This window comes from Tachyglossus aculeatus, chromosome 15 (assembly GCF_015852505.1).
Source record: "Tachyglossus aculeatus isolate mTacAcu1 chromosome 15, mTacAcu1.pri, whole genome shotgun sequence".
Lineage (NCBI taxonomy): Eukaryota > Metazoa > Chordata > Mammalia > Monotremata > Tachyglossidae > Tachyglossus > Tachyglossus aculeatus.
In genome coordinates this window covers 27296355-27321680 of record NC_052080.1, presented here as the reverse complement: position 1 = coordinate 27321680, position 25326 = coordinate 27296355, and the positions used below count along the sequence as shown (strand labels likewise).

The window sequence follows — 25326 nt, the reverse complement described above, 5'->3', positions numbered from 1 at the left end:
TTCCTCTTCCTATCCCAAGCTGGGGAGCCGGCACACCGAGGGGACCCCCCCATCCAAGGATAATCCAGCCAGTAGCTCCCGTCTCTCCCCACTCACAGCTCCGTGGTTTCTGCTCCGGATCCGTCTCTGCTCCATCCGCTCCCCTCACCTCCTCCTGAGCTGCCATGATGGACATGAGTGAGCTGGGCGAGGCCGCCGGCTACCTGCGCATGAGCCCCAAGGAGCAGACCAAGCTCCAGCCCAGCTCCTTTGAAGGTGAGAACCGAGTATGTGCGCTCACGCGTGCCTATATGCACACACGCGTGCACACAGGCACACCCACAAGCATTCGCATCCACACGGGCGCACGTGACACACTCACACAGACCTCCAGGAGAAATATCTATTCCTCTGTGTGTACACACAGCTCCCCAATGCTTGGAAAGGGTGGGTGGGTTTGTGTCTTGGACTCCATGGGCCTGACTCCCTCTCTCCATCATAAAGCGGACCACTGCCGGAACTGCCAAGTAGGGTGTGGCTGGAGGTCCCTGGGGTATTATGGCAGAGACAAGGCCTATCCCAATCTCCCCCACCCCACGTCCGTCACTCTAACCCATGGGCAGGGAGCAGGCTGAGCTCAGTCGAGGACCAGGAGGATGGCTGGGTGGGGAGGAGCACTGGGGGAGGAGAGCGGCAACTATCAGGCTGTGTTCCAGTGAGAAAACTATGTGATGATGCTCGAGGTGGGCGTTGGGGGAGATTTTTCGGGTGCCGGGGGGAGGTTATTAAGGGGGATATGACTGACAATCCCCCTCGAGCCCCAAGGGGACTGCCCCCACCCTGACCTAAGCGACGTGTGCCCTCCTCCCAACCCCAGGGAAGCGGCGGGCCTGGATCCCAGATGAGAAGGAAGCCTACGTGGAGGTGGAGGTCAAAGAGGTCTCTGGGGGGAGAGTTACCGTGGAGACCAGGGATAAGAAGGTGAGGCCGCACCCCATCCTCCAGACCAGCTCCCTGCCTCCGGGCCGCCCTCCCCCACGGCTCAGGGCCGCCCTTCCCCACGGGCACTGACCCCCCTCACCTTGAGTGCCGTCAGATGCGGACACACGGACGCAGACAGATGCATAGACACCCCTGACCAGTCACCTCCTCGGGTCCCTGCCAAGCCAGAGACCCGGTGCTAAACTCAAGCCCACGGAAGTCCAGGAAAACACCGGAACAGGGAACTTTGGGAGGAGCACTGTGGGATGAAGGAAGTGGCGTGAAGGGCCTGGACTGGGGGTAGGGAAGAGGGGTAGAAGTGGGGGAAATGACCTGGATTAAGGGGTGAGTGGGGCAGGAACAGTCCGGTCTGTGGTGGGTGGGAGGGGTTCAGAAAGGGGTCTAGGCTGTGGATGTATGGGGCGATGGGAAGGGTTCAGGAGGAGTCTGGACAGTGGCAGTAAGGGGTTCAGGCACGAACTGAGAAATGGAAAGAGCAGGAAGGTTCTGGGCTGGAGGGATTGGAAGAGTTCAGGAGGGGTCTAGTCTAAGATGGGGCAGGAGGGATCTGGACTGGAGGGGATGGGAAGAGTTCAGAGGGTTCTGGGTCGAAGGGCCCGGGAGAGTTTTGGGAGGGCTCGGGGCGGTTCCGAGCCGAGCTCTGCCGGGCCCTCAGATCCTCATGGTGCGGGAGGACGACGTCCAGCCTGTGAACCCGCCCCAGTTCGACACGGCGGAGGATCTGGCCTCGCTGAGCCACCTGAACGAGGCTTCCGTCCTGCACCACCTGCGGCGCCGCTACGCGCAATGGATGATCTATGTGAGGGGCAGGGCCGGGCCGGGGGAAGGGGCCGGGGTGGGGGTGCGGGTGGCTCCAGAGCTTCCCCAACACGAGCTCCTCCCGCCCCCCTGCCCCGCGCCAATAGTCGCAATCAGATCACAACGTCCCGAGACCCGGAATCAGCAGCCGTCTCTGGGTTGGGTTGGTGGAGGTTGGGGGAGAAGGGATGGGGAAGATCTTAGTTTCGGGAGCGATAAAGGATGGGGACCCAGGGAAGGAGGCACAGGGTCGGGGAACGGGGTTTGGCGTCCGGTGGCCTGCATCCCAGCCATGTGCCTCTGTTTCCCCAGACCTATTCGGGCCTGTTCTGTGTCACCATCAACCCGTACAAGTGGCTGCCCGTGTACACAGCCCCTCTGGTGGCCGCCTACAAGGGCAAGCGCCGCTCGGAAGCCCCTCCCCACATCTACGGCGTGGCGGACAACGCCTACAATGATATGCTGCGAAGTAAGGATTGACCCCTGACGTCCTCCCCCTCTCCCCATCCCCATCTCTCCGGGCACGTGGGTGGTGGGTGGCAGCGGCCCCAGAGACGCAGGCCGCCCCGGGCTCAGACTGGTCCACAGGGCGGCCCGGGGAGTGGCAGAGGTGTTCCCTTGGTGGAGCAGAAGAGGCCATGGATAGTAGCAGACGTCCCTTACTGCCGTCAACGTGGCAGGCCTTGGGGGAGCCGGTCCGCTCACCTTCTGGGGCAAACCCAGTCCCGGGCCGCCAGCTCCCATTTGGCTCAGGGACCCAGGCGGCCTAAGCTGGCCACGAGGCCCGGGCTGGGAGAGGACGGCTGGGGGCCGCGGCCAGGATGAGGCAAGGAGATGGGGTCAGGACAGAGGGCAATCGGCCGGGGCAGGGTGTTGGGACCGGGGCCGGCCCGCTCGGGCTGACTCTGCCCCCTCCCCTGCAGATCGTGAGAACCAGTCCATGCTCATCACGTGAGTGTCTTCCCCAACCCAGGGGCCCGGTCCCCTCCCCACACCAGGCACCTGAGGGGAGGTGGGGGGTGGCCGGGGCTCCCGTCGGGATTGCCGGGGATTTGGGGTCGGGGGGAACCAGGAAGATCACGGTGGCCCATTCTCTTCCTCGGGACCCCGGCCGGGGACCGGCCGACCCCAGTGTGGTTCGGGCCCGGGGCGGGACAGGGGTCAGGGGCTGAGGGGCGGAGAGGCGGAGGGGCGGGGTAGGAAAGAGGGAGGAAGAGCCGGGAGCCCAGGGGGAGGAGATTTCCGCTCCCTGGACAACTGAGGCCACAGGCTAAATAAAGCACGGTTATAGCTGCCCGCTGCCAGGAGCCCAGTGTGCCCTAATTTGGGTTTCAGCCCCGGTCTGACCCAGCCGCCCCCAGCTGCAGAGCCGGGGGGAGGGGGTGGGCAGGAGGGGTCTGGGAGCGTGAGGTCCGGTCATCCCACAGCTCCTTGGGCTCCGGGCCAGTTGGCAAGCAAGTCCCGCTGTCCGAAGAGCACCTCCGGTCACTCCACACTGCCATCCCATCCTCTCCGATCACCTCATCCTGACAGCCCACCTTTCCCCATCACCCCACACTCCTCCGACAGGCCACGCTTCCCCCACGTCTCCCCACGCTGCCACCCCACCCTCCTTCGCTGTCATCCCACGCGCTTTCACGATCCCCGACCGCTCCCATGCTATCATTCAGTCAATCATTTATTGAGCGCTTCCTGTGTGCAGAGCACCGTACTGAGCGCTTGGAAAGTACGATACAGCAATAAAGAGAGCCAATCCCCACCCACAACACACTCACAGTCTAGAGGGGGGCTCACAGTCTCTACACCCATCATCCCCACAGCGGTCAGTCACTCGGCGGCCCGACGCCCGGCGGGGAGGGCATATCTGACCTTCTGGGAATGGCCGTTCATTGCGAGGAGGGGGCGGGTGGGCCAGGGACCCAGATCCTTCTAGCTCAAGCTTGGGGGTGAGGGGGTACCCCTGAGCTCCCCAGCCCTCCCACCCCCACCAGAGCCTGGCTTCCCCGGGTCTTCTGGTCAGCCGGACCCAGCAGCTAGGAGAGGTGGGCCGGGGCGGGCCGGACGGCAGCGGGTCGGTGTGTGACTGGAGATGCGTGGCGGGGGTTTTGGGGTTGGGGGGATGTCGGGGGCTCCTGCCAATGACAATGTGTTTCTGTTGCCCTAAGCGGCGAGTCAGGCTCTGGTAAGACAGTTAACACCAAGCGGGTCATTCAGTACTTTGCCGTTGTGGCCGCCCTGGGCGAGGGGCCGACCAAGAAAGCCGTAAGACCCCGGGCCCGGCCGCGTTGGCCGCGAGCCTCTGCTTTTCTCCTCTTCCCTCCCGTGTCTGTGCCCGGCCCCCTGAGCCTGTGCCCGCAGGACTCGGGCCCAAGCAAGGCTTGACCTGCCCTGACTTTCCGTTAGGCAGCTGTGCCCTCTGCAGGGACCCGTCTCCTCCTCTGCCCGAGGAAGCAACCCCCCTGCCCGTTAAGCCTTGCTGTGGGAAGTTTTCGCTCGTTTTGGCTTCATCCTGGGGCTGAGGACTTCTGGTTGTTTTCTTTCCCCTTTGGGGCCTTTCTGAATTTTTCCTTTTCCAAATTGGCTTATCTTGTTTGTCCCACATTCTTCCTCCTCCATCTGACTTTCCTCCCTTCCGCCTTCCCTCATTTTTCCTTCCTCTATCCTGGAAACGCAAACGGGTATGCCACAGAAAGTAAAAGCTAGGCCAGACCGCTGAGGAGTACAAAAATGATACAGGCTTGCAGCGATAAAATCAGGAAAGCCAAAGGGAAAGAACAAAAAAACAAAACAAAGACAGCTGCCGTGTGCGAGGCTTAACTGTAACGGGAAAAACCTTTTCAAGTTCTACCTGCCGGAAGGAGCGAGACCCGGAACGAAGGCACTAGAATAAACAATAATTATAACCTTTTAGTACAGTGCTTTGCACACGGTAAGCGCTCAATAAGTAAGATCGAATCGAATAAAAGGTCGACGCTCAAACGTACCCATCCGGGCTCTCGGGTCTCATCCAGATGAGAATACCGACTGCCGGGAATCATATGGTTCCTAAGAGAAAAAGAGGGAAATGATCAGAGTGTTGACCTAATAATAATCGTGGTATTTGTTAAACACTGACCCTGTGCCAAGCACTGTAACTAAGCCCTGGGGTAGGTACCAGATGATCAGGTCAGATCCCTCAGGGCCCACCGTCTAGGCAGTAGGGGCTTTGTGTGGGTTTCCACCTTGGCCTCGCCTGAAGTGAGTGTTATTTCTCCAGGCCTCGGAGCAGCATTCCCGCGCCCCTGTCCGCAGGACACGGGTCCCCCTGCCCAACGGGGCAGGCGGTCCTGAGGGGTGGGGTACATTGCGTCTGCTGTGGGCCTAATGGGGCCTTCAATCTCGACCTGTGGGAGCAGGGCTGGCCAAGTTGAAGATGAGGAGGGGGAGGAGGAAGAGCAGGATGATGGAGATCTTGAGGTGGGAGGACTGTTGGGGGGAAGAGGGGGACGCGGGTGGTGGAGTGGAAGAGCATCCCCGGAGGGGTCACCTCTCCCTCCCAGCCTCCTCTTCCTGTTCCTCGTCGGATGTCTAAAGGGAAAGCAGGACAGAGCAGATGGTCGGGGGTTTGGATCGGGAAGAGGGTGTGAAGAAGAGCCCCAACCCCATTTGAGAAACTCTAGGTCCAGAGGCCAGGGCAGAGCAGCCAGAGGTCTCAGGTCAGGAAGGGGAAATGTCAGACCCCAGCAGTCAGCTCCATCTACGCTGGAAGCGGGGAGGGAGATAAGCCCTCCAAGGGCTAGGGTGAAAGTCGTGGGATAGGACGACTGGGGGAAGATGTTTAATCTTCTTCCCGTAAGAGATTCCAGACACATCGTCTCTGTGGCCTCCGATGGGTGAGAGGCAGGGGAATGGATGGGGTAAACTCTGTAGGGTCCTATTGGCAGGGGTCCAGAGTGGGCAATGGGAACATGGACCTGATTTTTTTTTTCCTTTCTCCTCCTTCCCTTTCACCCCATGGAGTTATTGCTTCTCTCTCTAGGATACCTGAAGCTCCCTAAAGAGGCCCAGGGCAGAGCAAGGCCCTGGGCCAGGACTGGGGACGGAGCTAGGAAGCAGTGGGGAGGGCAGGGCCAGCGCTGGGGACGTGAGGCAGGATTTGGGACACAGCAGGGTAAAGGGACAGGGAAAGGGGCATGGGCAGTGACGGGACAAACCAGTTGCTTCAGCCATCCACCAAGCAATACACCAACCCTTCCGCCCTTTTCCCCTCCCTGTGTGGAGGCTGTCCTCTTCCTCCTCCTCCGCAATACACCAACCCTTCCGCCCTTTTCCCCTCCCTGTGTGGAGGCTGTCCTCTTCCTCCTCCTCCTCCTGCTCTTTGGTGTTTTCTTCTTTACCTTTGCTCAGTTCTAATCAATTTAACTAGTCTTTCCGGCCTCAAATGGTTTTCTCATTTTCTCCTCTTTTGGGACCATTTGGTGACTAAATGTTAACTCCCTTTCCCCGGCCTCCCCATCCGCCTTGCCTCTCCATCTCTCACCTCTCTCTTCTTTGCTCTCCCTCTCTCATTCTAGCAATTCTTGGCCACCAAGACGGGGGTGAGTATGAGCTGGTGGGTAGGGTGGGGGGCCAGGCCAGGGCGAAATATCGGGCCTGTGGCTAGAGGGAGGAGGGCAGAGGTGGGCCTCTCAGCCCCTTTGGAGTTATAAAAATCCCCCAATCCTCCTCTGACCTAGAGGCAGGGGGTACCAACTTCCCCAACCCCTCTTCCCTCCCTCAACTGTTATGTTCAGAGAGCAGTGGGGGGCATCTACTAGGTGTCTACTGGGGGCAGAGTGGCGTACTGGGCCCAAAACACTGTAATGCATGCCCATCGGGTGCAGATTGCTGCGTTTTCTTGGGAGCGTACGATAGCCCGGTTGCTGCCCCTTAGAGTCAAAGGGGGGAAACAGGCAGCCTGAGATAACAGATATATACGATAGGATCAAAATGAAACTTAAATACAACGGGTGGTAACTGAGGTAAGCAATACAGTGACCGAAGACACCATCGAGTAGGTTAAAACCTCTGAGACTCACCAATATCCATGCGAGTGCTGAGGGGAAGACTGATGGAAGAGGTGGGGATCCATCAGGGAAGGCCCCCTGGAGATGGGATTCAAGAGGCATTGAAGGGCACGAGGGTGGGGGGAATGGAAGTTGCCAGGCTGGGGTGGGTACGGGGAGGGGGGGTACCCTCCCCTGCAGAGGGAAATGGGGGGAAATGAGGAAAGGCCCCCTCGCCGAGCCCCCCACCCCACTGAGACAGCCCCTCCCGCAGGGGACCCTCGAGGACCAGATCATCGAGGCCAACCCGGCCATGGAGGCCTTCGGCAACGCCAAGACGTTGAGGAACGATAACTCCTCCCGCTTTGTACGCGGTTGTTGGGGGGCGGGAGGGGGCGCGGGCTGGGAGGCCGAGAGGGGGTGCGGGGTGGCTGAGGTGGGGTAGAGGGGGGCTCGGGGCTGCTGTCAGAGGCCACCCCCTCTCTGGTCAAGGTCAGTAGTGGAGGCTTCTCAGGTTCTCGAGAACGTCCAGGAGCCCCGTTGGAAAGTGTCGGGCCTCCCCTTCCCTTGGCTACCCGGCTGAGAGGACCGGGGCACGTGTTGGGGAATACCCATCCTCCTCGAGGCCGGGGCCAACCTCTGCCCCGCCCCGCTTCCCCAGGGCAAGTTCATCCGCATCCACTTCGGACCATCCGGGAAGCTGGCGTCCGCGGACATCGACATATGTAAGCCGGGGCGGGCGGGGTGGAGCCGGGGTTTGGCCCAGGAGGCGGGACCCAGGCTAAACAGCTACTTCTTTTTCCACTTTTCCATCCCCCTCCCTCCGCTCCCACCCGGGGCCCGACCCGGCCCGCCGTTCCTCTCTCAGACCTCCTGGAGAAGTCCCGGGTGATCTTCCAGCAGGCGGGAGAGCGAAGCTACCACATCTACTACCAGATCCTGTCCGGGAAAAAGCCCGAGCTACAGGGTCAGCAGGCCGGAGGTCACGGGCGGTCCGGGGGCCGCGGGCAGGTTGAGGGGCACGAGCTGGGAAGGGTCCCGGGTGGAGCGATAAGGGCGGGACTGGGGAGAGGGACAACTCCAGGATACGGTCTGCCTGGCCCGGTTGTAGTGGACTCCGCCGTGCCCACCCGTAGCTTCTCTCCCAGTGGGCACTTGACTGCTGGTGGGGGAGCCTGGCCGGAAATTGCCCCCACCCCCGGTCCCTGTACCAGTCTGACGGGGATGCCCACCCTCGGGCCCAACCTGACGGGGCTTCCCCGATGCCCTGCAGACATGTTGCTGCTGCTCTCCCGGAACCCCTACGACTACAACTTCTGCTCCCAGGGCGTCACCACGGTGGACAGCATGGACGACGGCGAAGAGCTGATAGGGACCGACGTGAGGGAGGGGAGGTGGCGATGGTGGTGGTGGGAGGGGGGGAGGAGAAGCCCCCCGGCCCCCAGGGAGGCCAAAGCCACTGGGAGTTCTGGGCCAGCCCCCACCTCTTCCCCTCCCGCCAGCCCGTGCCTCTGCCCCACCCTCACAGCTCCAACCCCACGTCTGCCCCACCTTCACAGCACGCCATGGACATCTTGGGCTTCAGCATGGAAGAGAAGTGCGGCAGCTACAAGGTAGTCGGGGCCCTCATGCACTTCGGCAACATGAAGTTCAGACAGAAGCAGCGGGAGGAGCAGGCCGAGGCCGACGGCACGGAGAGTGAGTGAGGGTCCCCCCCGCCCCGGCCCCCGCCCACTCCAAGCCACCGGCCGCCCACCGTAAGTCCCCCGCAGCCCCTGCCCTCCTGAACCCGCGCGCGGCCCGGCCCCCCTCGTCCCCAGATGCCGACAAGGCGGCCTACCTGATGGGAATCAGCAGCGGGGATCTGGTCAAGGGCTTGCTGCATCCTCGCGTGAAGGTGGGGAACGAGTACGTGACCAAAGGGCAGAACGTGGAGCAGGTGGGTAGGGCCCGGCCGGCGGGGCGGACGAGGGGCCCGGAGAGGGAGCCCCGATACCCAGCTCTGGCCGGACAGAGCGGGCTGGGTCCCTTCCTCCTCCCCTCTGACCCCGGCCTCTCCGACAGGTGATCTTTGCCGTGGGAGCCCTGGCCAAGGCCACGTATGACCGGCTGTTCAAGTGGTTGGTGACCCGCATCAACAGGACCCTGGACACCAAGGTCACACGCCAGTTCTTCATCGGGGTCCTAGACATCGCCGGCTTTGAGATCTTCGAGGTGGGCCGACCCGCCGCGGCTGGGCAGCCGGGAGGGCCGGGTCGCCGGCGGCAGGGCACCCCTGAGGCCTTGGTGTGTGTGTGTCCCCAGTTCAACTCGTTCGAGCAGCTGTGCATCAACTTCACCAACGAGAAGCTGCAGCAGTTCTTCAACCACCACATGTTCGTGCTGGAGCAGGAGGAGTACAAAAAGGAAGGGATCGAGTGGGAGTTCATCGATTTCGGCATGGACCTGCAGGCCTGCATCGACCTCATCGAGAAGGTGAGGGCAGGGACGTGCCCCTGGCATTCAGCCGTGGCATCCCTGGGGTGGGGCGAGGGCCGGAACGAGAAACGGCCCGGCCTACTGAAAAGAGCACGGGCCTGGGAGTGAAAGGATCCGAGTTCTGATCCCTGCTCCCCTCCTTGCCTGCGGTGTGATCTCTATTAAATGATCGAGTTTTCCGTGCCTCAGTTACCTCATCTAGAAAATGGTGATTGAAGTTGTGAGTCCCATGTGGGACACGGACCGTGTCCAACTTGATTATCTATCTCAGCGCCTGGCACAGAGTGAGCACTTAACATAGACCGTGTTAAAAAACCAGAAACAGACTGGGCCGGAGCCACCGGCCCCCGCCCGGCTTGGCCTCCGGCCTGGGCTCCAAGCCGACCCTCCTCGCTCACCCTTTCCCAGCCGTTGGGGATCCTGTCCATCCTGGAAGAGGAGTGCATGTTCCCCAAGGCCTCGGACGCAACCCTCCGGGCCAAACTGTACGACAACCACGCCGGCAAGTCCGCTCACTTCCAGAAACCGCGTCCCGACAAGAAGCGCAAGTTCGAGGCCCACTTTGAGTTGGTGCACTATGCCGGAGTGGTATGTTCTGTAGCCCCCACCGGCCCCAGGGGAACCGAACCCCGGAAAACAGATGACTGAAGCCTAAGGCCTGATCCCCGTGTCTGAGGAACTCCTAGTCCAGGGGACGTGGTGGTTGCTAGGAACTGTAGTCAGGCGGGTGCTCACAGGCCGAGCCCCAAATCACTCTAAGAGTGAGGGTGCCCGCAGTGGGTAAGGGGGGTGAGGAGTGGATGGGTCCGGCCCTCCCTGGTCCTCGGGGCCCCAGTCGTCGGTCGCGGTCGGGGCGGCCCAGGTGTCCGCCGCCTCAGGGAAGGACCTCTGCCCTCGCCCCTCTCCTCACCTGTGTGGCACCGGACCCCGCAGGTGCCGTACAGCATCGTGGGTTGGCTGGAGAAGAACAAGGACCCGCTGAACGAGACGGTGGTGGCCGTCTTCCAGAAGTCCCAGAACAAGCTTCTGGCCAGACTCTACGAGAACTACGCCGGCTCCTACTCAGGTGGTCCGGGACGCCCGCTTCCTCCCCGTCCCCGTCAGCCCTCGACCCCCGCCCCGGGTAGAGGGGGAAGGGAGGGTCCCCGCCCCGGGGAACGGGATCCCTGGCTGACCCGATCTGTGCCCTGCAGCTGAGCCCCCGAAGGCAGGAGTCAAGGAGAAGAGGAAGAAGGCAGCTTCGTTCCAGACGGTGTCTCAGCTCCACAAGGTGATCGCCCCCGCACCTCACCCCGGGGGGCAAGGGACTCCACCGGTCCCGGCAGGCGGCGGGGAGCATAGTGATGGGCTGGAGGGTCCCGGCCCCTCTTCGCATGCTCCCAGATGCCCTGCGGCGCCTTCAGCCTGGGGGGGCAGTGGTTAAGACTTGTAGTGATGTTTAGCTCATCTCCACGTGAACATCACTGCAAGTCTGTGCTGCTTCTCCCCTCCTCCCTGCCGTCGCAGCTGCATTTCCAGGGGCCCGGGGAGGCCCCCCCACCCAACCCAGAGGGCCTGGGGTAAAAGAGCCCTGGGGCGGGGATTTCCTTCCACGATCGGACCCCCAGATCCAGGAGACAGGGTGGGCTCTGGGCGAGGGCCGGGCGGGGAATGGGGCTTCCACACCTGCCCTCCTCTCCAGCCCCGTCTCACCCCTACACTCCCTCTCTCGGCCCCCAGGAAAACCTGAACAAGCTGATGGCCAACCTGAGGGCCACCCAGCCACACTTCGTCCGCTGCATCATCCCCAACGAAACCAAGACCCCTGGTACCGGCCCCCCGTCTCTGCGGGAGGGGCGGCTGTAGCTGCTGCTGCTGCTGCTCAGGGCAGGGGGAGGGAGAGGCCGGGCCGCTCGGGGCCGGGTGGTCCCGGGGAAGGAGACACCCTCTGCTTCCGCTTGAGCGGTCCCCGGGGAGTAGACGCCTGCTGGGTGTGGGTCAGTGCTCCTAGGGGAAAGAGATGCCGGGCTTTGGAGTCAGAGGTCACGGGTTCAAATTCCACCTCTGCCAATTGTCAGCTGTGTGACTTTGGGCAAGTCACTTAACTTTTCTGTGCCTCAGTTACCTCATCTGTAAAATGGGGATTAAGACTGAGCCCCCCGTGGGACAACCTGATCACCCTGTAACCTCCCCAGTGCTTAGAACAGTGCTTTGCACATAGTAAGCGCTTAATAAATGCCATTATTATTATTATTTCTTGGGGCTGTGACCTGGGGACCCCAGCCCCTCACAAACACCCCCACGCCCCGCGGGTTCCCCTCCTGGACCCTTCAGCCCCCGCCTGAGGCCAGGGCCTGGGGAGGAGACAAGGGGCCCGGCGTCCAAGAGGGAGGGGCCTTCAGAAGGGCGTCTCTGAGCCCCTGTCCGGTCCCCCGCTCCCCAGGGACCATGGATGCCTTCATGGTGCTGCACCAGCTCCGCTGTAACGGGGTGCTAGAGGGAATTCGCATCTGCCGTAAGGGTTACCCCAACCGCATCCTCTATGCCGACTTCAAGCAGCGGTGAGACCCCCCAAGCTCCAAGCCCGTCCCCCCCAGCCCCAGACCCCAAACCCGCAGCTGGGAGACGAGGCCGGGGCTCCCGGCCCGGCCCCGTCCATCACCCGGCCACCGCCCTCCCCCCACCGACCCCCCGCCGCCGTCTCCCACAGGTACCGCATCCTGAACCCCTGGGCCAGCCCGGACGACAAATTCGTGGACAGCAGGAAGGCCACGGAGAAGCTGCTGGGCTCCCTGGATCTAGACCACACGCAATACAAGTTCGGTCACACCAAGGTCAGAGGGACTGAGGGGAAGTAGGTTGTATGGTGGGGCCAGCTCGAGGCGAGCGGGTCTCCATGTCAGGGCTAGGCCGAGGGCACGGAGCCTGGAGGGAAATGGGTCAGGGCTTCAGCATCCCGTCTTTCAACCATGAGCTCCTTCAAAGCAGGGACTCTATCATCTCCTTCTCTTTTCGTACGCTCCCAAGCTAAGTCCACTGCTCTGCACACAGCATGTGTTCAGAACAGCGCTCCGCCCTGGACCCTCCGGTCGGGGTCTGTGGCTCGTAGAGCTGTGGCGGGTCTTACCTCAGTCCGCCCTGATGACCATCCGCGCCGTGTCCTGGGTCGGGATAGTAGCAGACGTCCTAGCGGGTCACGGGTCGGCCCGTCCGTGGTCAGAGCCGGCGACGCGCTGCCGGTCGGGGCGGGGATGCCGTCCGCCCCCACGGTGGGGAGGGGGTCGACGCCTGACCCCAGCCCCAGCAGTGCCGTCACCCCTCTCCCGGCTTCCACCCCACCACATCCTCCCCGTTTCCCCGTCATAATAATATCAATAATAGTACCTGTTAAGCACTTTCTATGTTCCAGGCACTGGGGTCGATACAAGTCCATCAGGTCGGTCACAGTCCCCGTCCCACTTGGGGCTCGTAGTCTTGAGCCCCTTTTCACGGATGCGGTAACCGAGGCCCAGAGAAGTGAAGGGACGGCCCCAGGTCACCCAGCAGACATGCGGTGGAGCCGGGACTGGAACCCAGGTCCTCCCGACTCCAGGTCCGTGCTCTGCCCGCTAAGCCAGGCCGCTTCCCTCTTTGGCTCTTTCCCTTCCCCACCCGGCTGTGTCCGGGCCCAGGTGTTCTTCAAGGCCGGGCTGCTGGGGGTCCTGGAGGCGATGCGCGACCGCCGCTTGGCCAAGATCCTCACGCTGCTGCAGGCCCACAGCCGCGGCTGCCTCATGCGCGTCCGCTACCAGCGGCTGCTGAGCGGCAGGTGGGCCACCGGCAGCAATCAATCAATCAATCAATCGTATTTATTGAGCGCTTACTATGTGCAGAGCACTGTACTAAGCGCTTGGGAAGTACAAATTGGCATCACATAGAGACAGTCCCCACCCAACAGTGGGCTCACAGTCTAAAAGGGGGAGACAGAGAACAGAACCAAACATACCAACAAAATAAAATAAGTAGGATAGAAATGTACAAGTAAAATAAATAAATAGAGTAATAAATATGTACAACCATATATACATATATACAGGTGCTGTGGGGAAGGGAAGGAGGTAAGACGGGGGGATGGAGAGGGGGACGAGGGGGAGAGGAAAGAAGGGGCTCAGTCTGGGAAGGCCTCCTGGAGCCCGCGGGGGATCCGGGGGCGGGACGGGGCAGCCCTCCATCCCAACTGCCCCCAACCCCCAGCGCCCCGTCCCCTCCCCCGACAGGGACGCCCTCCACACCATCCAGTGGAACATCCGGGCCTTCAACGCCGTCAAGAACTGGTCCTGGATGCGGCTGTTCTTCAAGATCAAACCGCTGCTACGCTCGGCCCAGACGGAGCAGGAGATGGCGGCCCTCAAGGAGGAGGCCCGGCGCGTCGGGGAGGCCCTGCAGAGGGCCGAGGCCAAGAGGAAGGAGCTGGAGGAGAAGCAAGTCAGCATGACCCAGGAGAAGAATGACCTGGCCTTGCAGCTGCAGGCGGTGAGGCCCGCTGAGAGGGAGGGCTCCCCACCGTCCCCACTCCAACCCCGGGGACAGGGAGACGCGAAGGCGGGAGAGAGCCGGGATGGAGAGTCAGGAGCCGGAGGCCCAGTTCTGTCCTCGTCCCGCTCTCACCCCGGCAAGCCGCTCACCCTCTCTGAGCGTCAGTTTCCTCCTCTGCCAAATGGGGATCGTAATACCCACCTCTCACTGCAGCACAAGGGCTCTGTGACGATAAAAGGAGACCGCTGTGTACGTGCCCTGGGAAAAAGAGAGAAAAAAAAAATCAGAGCATCATCCACATTCCGAATGTTATCAATCGTATTTATTGAGCACTTACTGTGTGCAGAGCACTGTACTAAGCGCTTGGGAAGTCCAAGTTGGCAACGTATAGAGACAGTCCCTACCCAACAGTGGGGTCACAGTCTAGAAGGGGGATAATGGTCATTATCCTGTAGCCTAAGTTCCTTGAGCGTAGGGACCGGGTTTCCCATTCTCCGAGCACCAGGCTGGGGCTCTGGATGCCGTAAATGCCGACGGTGGGGGCGCGGGGTGGGATTGGGAAGCAGCGTGGCTCAGTGGAAAGAGCCCGGGCTTTGGAGTCAGAGGCCGTGGGTTCAAATCCCGGCTCCGCCACTTGTCAGCTGGGTGACTTTGGGCAAGTCACTTCACTTCTCTGAGCCTTCATCTGTAAAATGGGGATGAAGACTGTGAGCCCCTCGTGGGACAACCTGATTACCTTGTATCTACCCCAGCGCTTAGAACAGTGCTTTGCACATCATAAACGCTTAACAAATACCAACATTATTATTATTATCCTACCCTCTGATGTCTGCAAGTCTTGGGGTTCTGCCTGGCTCTGTCGGGAGAAGGCCAGGGCTCTAACACTCCGCCTCTCCCCCGCGTCCCTCTCCCAGGAGCAGGACAATCTGGCGGACGCGGAGGAGCGCTGCGATCTGCTCATCAAGTCCAAGGTGCAGCTGGAGGCCAAGGTGAAGGAGCTGAGCGAGAGGCTGGAGGACGAGGAGGAGATAAACTCGGACATGGCTGCCCGGAAGCGGAAGCTCGAGGACGAGTGCCTGGAGCTGAAGAAGGACATCGATGACCTGGAGCTGACCCTGGCCAAGGTCGAGAAAGAGAAGCTCGCCACCGAGAACAAGGTGAGGGGTGGGCGAGGGGTTGGTCGGAGGGTGCCGGGGTCGGCGGGGACCAGAGGGGATCCGGATGCGGACACCCCGAGGCCCTCGTTCACCCCGTTCCTCCGACCTGGGGCTGCGTCTTCTCCAAATCAGCAGACCACAGCTCTCCCCGCCTCTCCAGCTGCCCACACCCCCAAGCCAGGAGGCCTTCCCCAGGCCACGTCCATCACCCTGGGCCAACTCAACCGTCGCCTGTAGCACTTGTGTATACGTCCACCTTCACTCGTTCCTTATTTATTCACCACTTTGCAATCCTATACTTGCTCATCCTACCACTCACACTGTCAGGAAACATTTCTCCCTCCTGAGACCGAAGCTCTGAGGGCAGGGATTGCATCGTTGGCTTCCATTGGGCTCTCCCAATCGTCTAGGGCCGTGTCCCGCACATGGCACTTGTGTATAAGTCCACCTTCACTCGTTCCTTATTTATTCAGCACTTTGCAATCCTATACTTGCTCATCCTACCACTCACACTGTCAGGAAACATTTCTCCCTCCTGAGACCGAAGCTCTGAGGGCAGGGATTGCATCTTTGGCTTCCGTTGGGCTTTCCCAATCGTCTAGAGCCGTGCCCCGCACGTGGCCCCGTCCCCAAGACTGTGAGCCCCTGAAGGTTCAGGGTGCGGGTCGCATTCCTACTCTTTCCCACCCCTTAGTACGGCGCTCTGCCCGCTGAAAGCCCTCAATCCTACCACTGCCGCTATTTATCGTCCCAGGGCAAGAATCTGCTGGAGGAGTTGGCGGTGCGGGACGAGAGCATCGCCAAGCTGACCCTGGAGAAGAAGGCTCTGCAGGAAGCCCACCAACAGGCCCTGGATGACCTGCAGGCCGAGGAGGACAAGGCCAACACGCTCAGCAAGTCCAAGGTCAAGCTGGAGCAGCAGGTGGATGACGTGAGTCAAGCTGGGAGGGCTTTTCAAGGGCTGGGGAGGCGGCCGGCGGGTACCGGGGGCGATGGGCTGGTCCCCCCGCGCCTCCCCCGCAGGCGGAGAGCTCCCTGGAGCAGGAGAAGAAGCTGCGGCTGGAGCTGGAGCGAAGCCGGCGCAAGCTGGGGGGAGACCTGAAGCTGACCCAGGAGTCCATCATGGACCTGGACAACGACAAGCAGCAGCTGGACCAGAAGCTCAAGAAGTGAGCGGAGCGGAGGGAGCTGGTCATCATCATCATCATCATCAATCGTATTTATTGAGCGCTTACTGTGTGCAGAGCACTGGACTAAGCACTTGGGAAGTCCAAGTTGGCAACATCTAGAGACGGTCCCTACCCAACAGCGGGCTCACAGTCTAAAAGGGGGAGACGGAGAACAAAACCATCATCATCATCATCAATCGTATTTATCGAGCACTTACTAGGTGCAGAGCACCGTACTAAGCGCTTGGGAAGTCCAAATTGGCAACATATAGAGACGGTCCCTACCCAACAGTGGGCTCACAGTCTAAAAGGGGGAGACCGAGAACAAAACCAAACATACTAACAAAATAAAATAAATAGAATAGATATGTACAAGTAAAATAGAGTAATAAATATGTACAAACATATATACATCTATACAGGTGCTGTGGGGAAGGGAAGGAGGTAAGATGGGGGGATGGAGAGGGGGACGAGGGGGAGAGGAAGGAAGGGGCTCAGTGTGGGAAGGCCTCCTGGAGGAGGTGAGCTCTCAGTTGGGCCTTGAAGGGAGGAAGAGAGCGAGCTTGGCGGATGGGCAGAGGGAGGGCATTCAGATATGTACAAGTAAAATAGAGTAATAAATATGTACAAACATATATACAGGTGATGAAAGGCGGTTTTGTACTTACGAGCTGATATCATCGTGAGTTTAAAATTGGATAAAAAAACTTAACCTAGAGTGGGAACAATCTCGTTCTGAGCTAGACTTTAAGGGCTAAATTAGGTGACCCGGGTAATTGCTGTCCATCAAATTGGTCCCAGAGATGGGGGGATGGATGGGGCGGAGGGAGGGCCGGCCCTCCTGCCCTCTTCTCCCTAAAGCCCCGCAACGCCGTTCCCGGCCCTGCAGGAAAGACTTTGAGATGAGCCAGCTGAACTCACGCCTGGAGGACGAGCAGGTGCTCAGCTCCCAGCTGCAGAAGAAGATCAAGGAATTGCAGGTCTGTGATGGGGAGAGGGTAAGACTGTAGGTTGGTTCATTCATTCAGTCGTATTTATTGAGCGCTTACTGGGTGCAGAGCACTGTACCAAGCGCTTGGGAAGTCCAAGTTGGCAACAGAGACGGTCCCTACCCAACGGCGGGCTCACAGTCTAGAAGGGGGAGACAGACCACAAAACAAAACAAATGGAATAAATTGAGGGCTTACTGTGTGCAGAGCACTGTACTAAGCGCTTGGAAAGTACAATTCGGCAACGTATAGAGACGGTCCCTCCCCAACAACGGGCTCACAGCCTAAAAAGGGGAGAAAGACAGCAAAACAGAACAAGTGGACGGGTGTCAATATATTCATTCATTCACTCATTCAATTGTATTTATTGAGTGCTTACTGGGTGCAGAGCACTGGACTAAGCGCTTGGGAAGTCCAAGTTGGCAACAGATAGAGACGGTCCCTACCCAACAGCAGGCTCACAGTCTAGAAGGGGGAGACAGACAACAAAACAAAATAAATGGATTAAATTGAGGGCTTACTGTGTGCAGAGCACTGTACTAAGCACTTGGAAAGTACAACTCGGCAACATATAGAGACAGTCCCTACCCGACAACGGGCTCACAGTCTAAAAGGGGGAGAAAGACAGCATAACAGAACAAGTGGGCAGGTGTCAATATATTCATTCACTCATTCATTCAATCGTATTTATTGAGCGCTTACTGTGTGCAGAGCACTGGACTAAGTGCTTGGGAAGTCCAAATTGGCAACAAATAGAGACGGTCCCTACCCAACAGCGGGCTCACAGTCTAGAAGGGGGAGACAGACAACAAAATAAACAGAATAAATTGAGCGCTTACTGTGTGCAGAGCACTGTACTAAGCGCCTGGAAAGTACAATTCGGCAACATATAGAGACAGTCCCTACCCAACAACGGGCTCATGGTCTAAAAAGGGGAGAAAGACAGTATAACAGGTGGACGGGTGTCAATACATTCATTCATTCGCTCTTTCAATTGTATTTATTGAGCGCTTACTGTGTGCAGAGCACTGTACTAAGCGCGGTTCTGTGTCGGAGCGTGCTCTTCCAAGCGCTTAGCACGGCGCTTTGCACACAGTAAGCACTAGAAAAATAGGAATGAATGACGGAGGGGGGGAGCGGGTGCCGAAGCCCCGGGCTCCCCCGTTTCTCCCCTGCCCACACCGTCCCCCCGGCTCCGTCCTTCGGCCCCGCCGCCAGGCCCGCGCGGAAGAGCTGGAGGAGGAGGTGGAGGCGGAGCGGGCGGCCAGGGCCAAGGTGGAGAAGCAGCGGGCGGAGGTGGTCCGCGAGCTGGAGGAGCTGAGTGAGCGGCTGGAGGAGGCCGGCGGGGCCTCGGCCGTCCAGCTGGAGCTGGCCAAGACGCGCGAGGCGGACTTCCTGCGGCTGCGGCGGGACCTGGAGGCGGCCGCCCTGCGCCACGAGGCCACGGCCGCCGCCTGGCGCAAGAAGCACGCGGACGCGGCCGCCGAGCTGGGCGAGCAGGTGGACAGCCTGCAGCGCGTCAAGCAGAAGCTGGAGAAGGAGAAGAGCGAGCTGAAGATGGAGGTGGACGACCTGGCCTCCAACGTGGCCCACCTCACCAAGGGCAAGGTGGGCGCCGGCGGGAGGGGCCCGAGGGGCCCGAGGGACCGTCCGCCCGCGGCCCCGGCCCCGCGGAGGGGTGGGAGGTCACGGGGGCCTCCTCTCCTCCCACCCCGCCGCCCAGGCCAACGCGGAGAAGCTTTGCCGGACCTGCGAGGATCAGCTCGGGGAGGCCAGGGGCAGAGTGGACGAGCTGCAGCGGCAGCTGGCGGACCTGACGGCCCAGCAGGGCCGCCTGCAGACGGAGAGCGGTGAGGGTGGGCCCCCGGGGGCGCGGGCCCGGCCGGAGCGGGGAGGCGGGCCGCCCCCGGCCCCTCTGACGGGGCTCCTCCGACCCCCGTCCCAGGGGAGCTGAGCCGCCAGCTGGAGGAGAAGGAGTCGCTCGTCAAACAGCTGGGCCGCGGGAAGGCCGGCTTCACTCAGGCCCTGGAGGAGCTCAAGAGGCAGCTGGAAGAGGAGACCAAGGTAAGGGTGGGAGTGGGGACGCCGCGGAGGGGGTCGGAAGAGCGGCGTGGCTCGGCGGAAAGAGCTTTGGAGTCGGAGGTCACGGGTTCAAATCCCCGCTCAAGTCACTTCACTTCCCTGGCCCTCAGTTCCCTCCTCTGCAAAGTGGGGATGAAGACTGTGAGCCCTCCACGGGCCCACCTCATCCCCTTGTAACCTCCCCAGCGCTTAGAACAGCGCTCTACACATAGTGCTTAATAAACGCTATCATTATTACAAGAGCCTGCCAGTCGGTCAGCCGTACGTACCGAGCGCTCACCGTGCGCGGCGTACCGCCCGAGGGCTCGGGGGAGTACCATCGAACGGCGGACACATTCCCCGCCCGCGGCGAGCTTACAGTCCGGAGGGAGGGGAAGGAGGGTGGAGGCGGGGCCCTCCCCGACCTCCCCCGCTGGCCATCGCCCAGGCCAAGAGCGCGCTGGCCCACGCGGTGCAGGCCGCGCGCCACGACGGGGAGCTGCTGCGGGAGCAGCTGGAGGAGGAGGCGGAGGCGCGGGGGGAGCTGCAGCGCTGCCTGTCCAAGGCCAACGCCGAGGTGGCACAGTGGAGGGCCAAGTACGAGGTGGACGCCATCCAGCGCACCGAGGAACTGGAGGAAGCCAAGTACGTCCCTCCCCTACCCCGCTCCGCCGCCCGGCCCGCTCCCCCTCCCCGGGTCGCCGACCCAGGGGCTTACCTTGGCTGGAGCCCTGGGAACAGGGAGAGGAAGGGAGAAGCACGGTTCCCATCCTTGAGGAGCTTCTGGCCCAAGAACAGTGCTTTGCACATAGTAAGCGTTTAATAAATAATAATAACGATGGCATTTGTTAAGCGCTTACTATGTGCAAAGCACTGTTCTAAGCACTGGGGAGGACACAAGGTGATCAGGTTGTCCCACGTGGGGCTCACAGTCTTAATCCCCATTTTACAGTGAGGTAATTGAGGCCCGGAGAAGTTTAGTGACTTGCCCAAAATCACACAGCTGACAAGTGGTGGAACTGGGATATGAACCCACAACCTCTGACTCCCAAACCCGGGCTCTTTCCACTGAGCCATGCTGCTTCTCAATAAATGCCATCGATAATAATAATAAAAGAGGGGCAGGGAGCGAGCGGGCCAGAGGGACAGGCCGACAGAAACACGGCAGCCAAAGGCAAGAGTGGGGAGCAAACCGACACGGCGATCCCCACGTGAGAACTACCGCGGGCTGTGGTCGGTACAGTACTCGGAGAAGCAGCGTGGCTCAATGGAAAGAGCCCGGACTTTGGAGCCAGAGGTCACGGGTTCAAATCCCGGCTCTGCCAATTGTCAGCTGTGTGACCTTGGGCAAGTCACTTCACTTCTCTGGGCCTCAGTGACCTCATCTGCAAAATGGGGATGAAGACTGTGAGCCCCCCGTGGGACAACCTGGTCACCTTGTAACCTCCCCAGCGCTTAGAACAGTACTTTCCATCATCATCATCATCATCATCATCAATCGTATTTATTGAGCGCTTACTATGTGCAGAGCACTGTACTAAGCGCTTGAAAAGTACAAATTGGCAACATATAGAGACAGTCCCTACCCAACAGCGGGCTCACAGTCTAAAAGGGGGAGACAGAGAACAAAACCAAACATATTAACAAAATAAAATAAATAGAATAGATATGTACAAATAAAATAGAGTAATAAATCTGTACAAACATATATACATATATACAGGTGCTGTGGGGAAGGGAAGGAGGTAAGATGGGGGGGATGGAGAGGGGGACGAGGGGGAGAGGAAGGAAGGGGCTCAGTCTGGGAAGGCCTCCTGGAGGAGGTGAGCTCTCAGCAGGGCCTTGAAGGGCCTTGAAGGGAACTTTCCACATAGTAAGCGCTTAATAAATGCCATTATTATTATTATTACTCTCCCAGGCGTTTAGTACAGTGCTCCCCACAGAGCAAGTTCTCAGTAAATACGACTGAATGAACGAATGGGGTCAGAATCACTCTGGGAGTTCCCGGCAAGGGGCTGCAGATGGGAAAGTAGAGGTTGAAGGACAGCCAGAAGCCTAGACCGTGAGCTGGGGGGTATCAGGAGAAGAGAGGAAAACTGACAGACGGCGGGGAGGCCGGAAGCCTCGAGGCCGGGCTCTGTCGGATGAGGAGGAGGGAGAGAACGTGCGGAGCCGAGTTCGGGACGACGTGTCGGGCCCCCGTCTCCGAGCCCCCTGACCGAGCCCCGGCCTCCCAGGAAGAAGCTGGCGGCTCGGCTGCAGGAGGCGGAGGAGGCGGTGGAGGCGGCCCACGCCAAGGGCTCGTCGCTGGAGAGGACGCGGCAGCGGCTGCAGACGGAGCTGGAGGACGTGACCCTGGAGCTGGGCCGGGCCCAGGCCGCCGCCGCCGCGCTGGACAAGAAGCAGCGCAACTACGAGCGCGCGCTGGCCGAGGGCCGGCAGAAGCAGGAGGAGACGCAGGCCGAGCTGGAGGCGGCGCACAAGGAGGCCCGGGGCCTCGGCTCCGACCTCTTCCGCCTGCGCAACGCCTACGAGGAGGCCCTGGAGGCCGCCGAGACCGTGCGGCGTGAGAACAAAAACCTGCAGGGTGAGGCCGGGGCCCGTCCCGGGGTCCCCCTCCCGCCTGCCGGGGCCGCGGAAGAGGACGGGGGACCAGCTGGGAGATGAGAATAACGACGATGATGGTATTTGTTAAGCGCTTACTATGTGCGAAGCACCGTTCTAAGCGCTGGGGAGGTTACAGGGTGATGAGGTTGTCCCACAGGCTTCAGAGAAGCGGCGTGGCTCGGTGGAAAGAGCGCGGGCTTTGGAGTCAGAGGTCATAGGTTCAAACCCCGGTGACTTTGGGCAAGTCACTTCACTTCTCTGGGCCTCGGTCACCTCATCTGTAAAATGGGGATTAAGACTGTGAGCCCCCCGAGGGACATCCTGATCACCCCAGCGCTTAGAACAGTGCTTTGCACATAGTAAGCGCTTAATAAATGCTATCATTATTATTCATCCCCATATTACAGATGAGGTAACTGAGGCTCAGAGAAGAAGAATAATAATGATGGTATTAAGCGCTTACTACGTGCGAAGCACTGCTCTAAGCGCTGGGGAGGTCACAAGGTGATCAGGTCGTCCCACGTCGCTTAATAAATGTTATCATTATTATTATTATTATTATTCACCCCCATATTACAGATGAGGTAACTGAGGCTCAGAGAAGAAGAATAATAGTGATGGTATTAAGCACTTACTACATGCGAAGCACTGTTCTAAGCGCTGGGGAGGTCACAAGGTGATCAGGTTGTCCCACGTCGCTTAATAAATGTTATCATTATTATTATTATTCATCCCCATATTACAGATGACGTAACTGAGGCTCAGAGAAGAAGAATAATAGTGATGGTATTAAGAGCTTACTACGTGCGAAGCACTGTTCTAAGCGCTGGGAAGGTCACAAGGTGATCAGGTTGTCCCATGTCGCTTAATAAATGTTATCATTATTATTATTACTCATCCCCATATTACAGATGAGGTAACAGGCTCAGAGAAGAATAATAATAATGATGGTATTAAGCGCTTACTATGTGCGAAGCACTGTTCCAAGCGCTGGGGAGGTCACAAGGTGATCAGGTCGTCCCACGTCGCTTAATAATTGTTATCATTATTATTATTATTATTCATCCCCATATTACAGATGAGGTAACTGAGGCTCAGAGAAGAATAATAATAATGATGGCATTAAGTGCTTACTATGTGCGAAGCACTGTTCTAAGCGCTGGGGAGGTCACAAGGTGATCAGGTCGTCCCACGTGGGGCCCGCAATCCCAATCCCCATTTCACAGATGAGGTAACTGAGGCGCAGAGAATAATCTGTAAAAAGGGGATGAAGGTCCCGAGCCCCACGTGGGACAACCCGATCCCCCTGCATCCTCCCCGGCGCCCAGATCGCCGCCCTGCACATAAATAGCGCTCAACAGATACCAAAATTATTCTCGTTATTAATAAAATTAATGATGGTATTTGTTGAGCGCTTAGAAGCACTGGGGAGGTTACGAGGTGATCATCATCATCTTCATCAATCGTATTTATTGAGCGCTTCCTGTGTGCAGAGCACTGGACTAAGCGCTTGGGAAGTCCAATATAGGGACAGTCCCTACCCAACAGTGGGCTCACAGTTTAAAAGGGAGGTGATGGGACAGATGGTCTGACCTGTGCGGGATGGGGGGTCTTGGGGCCTTCCTGCTTCCCGGGGTTACGGGGTCAGTGAGGTCCCGGGAGGGGAGGCCTCTGACTCGATCCTCGCCCGGACCCCCGCAGAGGAGATCACAGACCTGACGGACCAGATAAGCGGCAGCACCAAGTGCCTGCACGAGCTGGAGAAAGTGAAGAAAGCGCTGGAGGGCGAGAAGAGCGAGACCCAGGCGGCCTTGGAGGAGGCCGAGGTCGGGGGAGGCGGGGGCCGAGGGAGGCCGGGGCCGAGGGAGGCCGGGAGGGGTCCGGGAAGGATCCCCTAGACGGGAGGGTGGACTCGGGTTGATCCCTGCCCCCTTTGCGCCTGCCACCCGCCCCCAGGGTGCCCTGGAGCACGAGGAGAGCAAGACCCTCCGCATCCAGCTGGAGCTGGCCCAGGTCAAGGCGGACATAGAGCGGAAGCTGGCTGAGAAGGACGAGGAGCTGGACAACCTCAGGTGAGGCCCACAAAGTCCCCAGCGGGTTACGGGGTCTGCGGTGAAGGGGCTCCCGTCGGTCCCCCCCCCCCCGCCCCACAGCATCATCATCATCATCAATCATATTTATTGAGCGCTTACTTTGTGCAGAGCACTGTACTAAGCGCTTGGGAAGTACAAATTGGCAACATCTAGAGACAGTCCCTACCCAGCAGTGGGCTCACAGTCGAAAAGGGGGAGACAGAGAACAAAACCAAGCATACTGATAAAATAAAATAAATAGAATAGATACGTACAAATAAAATAGAGTAATAAATATGTACAAACATATATACATATATACAGGTGCTGTGGGGAAGGGAAGGAGGTAAGATGGGGGGGATGGAGGGGGGGACGAGGGGGAGAGGAAGGAAGGGGCTCAGTGTGGGAAGGCCTCCTGGAGGAGGTGAGCTCTCAGCAGGGCCTTGAAGGGAGGAAGAGAGCTAGCTTGGCGGATGGGCAGAGGGACTGGGGGCATTCCGGGCCCGGGGGATGACGTGGGCCGGGGGTCAACAGTGGGGCCTGAGATGCAGACCACCCCGGCTCTTACCGGGTCGGGGGGAAATCCGGGCCTGGATGGGGGCGGGAGGCGGCCGACCTCCAGCCCCCTCGGCATCGTCCCACCCAGGAGGAACCACCAGCGGGCAGCCGACTCCATGCAGGCGTCGCTGGAGGCCGAGGCCCGGGCCCGCGGGGAGGCCGTGCGGCTGAAGAAGAAGATGGAGGGCGACCTGAACGCCATGGAGATCCAGCTGGGCCATGCCCACCGCCAGACTGCCGAGGCCCAGAAGGCCGGGCACCTGCTGCAGGCCCAGCTCAAGGTGGGCGGCGGAGGGAGCGCCCCAGGCGTCACGGGAGCCCGGCCACGGGACCAACGGGAGGGCCGGGGGCGGCGCCGGCCCTCAGCCAGCCCCCGCTCTGCTGCAGGACGCGCAGGCCGAGCTGGGTGACGCGCAGCGCCGAGTCGAGGAGCTGCGGGAGCAGGCGGGGACCCTGGAGCGAAGGAACGCGCTGCTGCTGGCCGAGGTGGACGAGCTGCGGGCGGCCCTGGAGCAGGCCGAGCGCGGGCGCAGGCTGGCCGAGCAGGAGCTCCTGGAGGCCACCGAGCGCGTCAACCTGCTACACGCCCAGGTCTTCGCACTGGGGCCCCGGACCCCCCTTTCCTTCCCCCGACCCCCCCCCGGGGAATGAGCCTCACGGCTCCCTCCGCCTCCCACAGAACTCGGGGCTCGTCAACCAAAAGAAGAAGCTGGAGGCGGAGGTCTCGCAGCTGAGCGGGGAGGCGGAGGAGGCCCTGCAGGAGTGTCGAGATGCGGAGGAAAAGGCCAAGAAAGCCATCACGGACGTGAGGAGCCGACGGAGGGCCCGGTGGGCTGAGGGGTGGGGCTCGCGGTGAGGCTGAGGGGGGCCCAGGCTAAGGGGGCAGGCGTGGGGAGGGCTCGGGGACGGGGCCGACCCGAGGCGGCTCCCCCCCGGCC

At 60.2% G+C, this 25326-nt stretch overlaps 1 protein-coding gene across 2 annotated transcripts in view; it reads left to right on the top strand.

Annotated features, from left to right (window-relative positions):
- The window catches only part of MYH7B (myosin heavy chain 7B), a 26404-nt gene continuing 1078 nt past the window's right edge, over positions 1-25326 (top strand). The window contains exons 1-37 of one of the 2 annotated variants that reach the window (XM_038757206.1): positions 1-255; positions 857-960; positions 1637-1780; positions 2092-2248; positions 2703-2730; positions 3945-4041; positions 6333-6356; positions 7078-7170; positions 7465-7528; positions 7672-7770; positions 8077-8183; positions 8363-8501; positions 8624-8742; positions 8868-9017; positions 9108-9278; positions 9690-9869; positions 10215-10347; positions 10475-10551; positions 11001-11088; positions 11704-11821; positions 11971-12094; positions 12932-13068; positions 13517-13772; positions 14690-14932; positions 15687-15863; positions 15956-16101; positions 16991-17081; positions 18309-18698; positions 18814-18940; positions 19036-19154; positions 19600-19796; positions 21389-21738; positions 23460-23584; positions 23715-23830; positions 24477-24669; positions 24776-24979; positions 25068-25193. In XM_038757206.1, coding sequence (XP_038613134.1) covers positions 165-255; positions 857-960; positions 1637-1780; positions 2092-2248; positions 2703-2730; positions 3945-4041; positions 6333-6356; positions 7078-7170; positions 7465-7528; positions 7672-7770; positions 8077-8183; positions 8363-8501; positions 8624-8742; positions 8868-9017; positions 9108-9278; positions 9690-9869; positions 10215-10347; positions 10475-10551; positions 11001-11088; positions 11704-11821; positions 11971-12094; positions 12932-13068; positions 13517-13772; positions 14690-14932; positions 15687-15863; positions 15956-16101; positions 16991-17081; positions 18309-18698; positions 18814-18940; positions 19036-19154; positions 19600-19796; positions 21389-21738; positions 23460-23584; positions 23715-23830; positions 24477-24669; positions 24776-24979; positions 25068-25193 — 5304 coding nt within the window. In that variant the 5' untranslated portion in view covers positions 1-164. Of the gene's footprint in view, positions 256-856; positions 961-1636; positions 1781-2091; positions 2249-2702; positions 2731-3944; positions 4042-6332; positions 6357-7077; positions 7171-7464; positions 7529-7671; positions 7771-8076; positions 8184-8362; positions 8502-8623; positions 8743-8867; positions 9018-9107; positions 9279-9689; positions 9870-10214; positions 10348-10474; positions 10552-11000; positions 11089-11703; positions 11822-11970; positions 12095-12931; positions 13069-13516; positions 13773-14689; positions 14933-15686; positions 15864-15955; positions 16102-16990; positions 17082-18308; positions 18699-18813; positions 18941-19035; positions 19155-19599; positions 19797-21388; positions 21739-23459; positions 23585-23714; positions 23831-24476; positions 24670-24775; positions 24980-25067; positions 25194-25326 lie in introns of those variants that run through there. The other variant, XM_038757205.1, reaches the window with a different exon arrangement.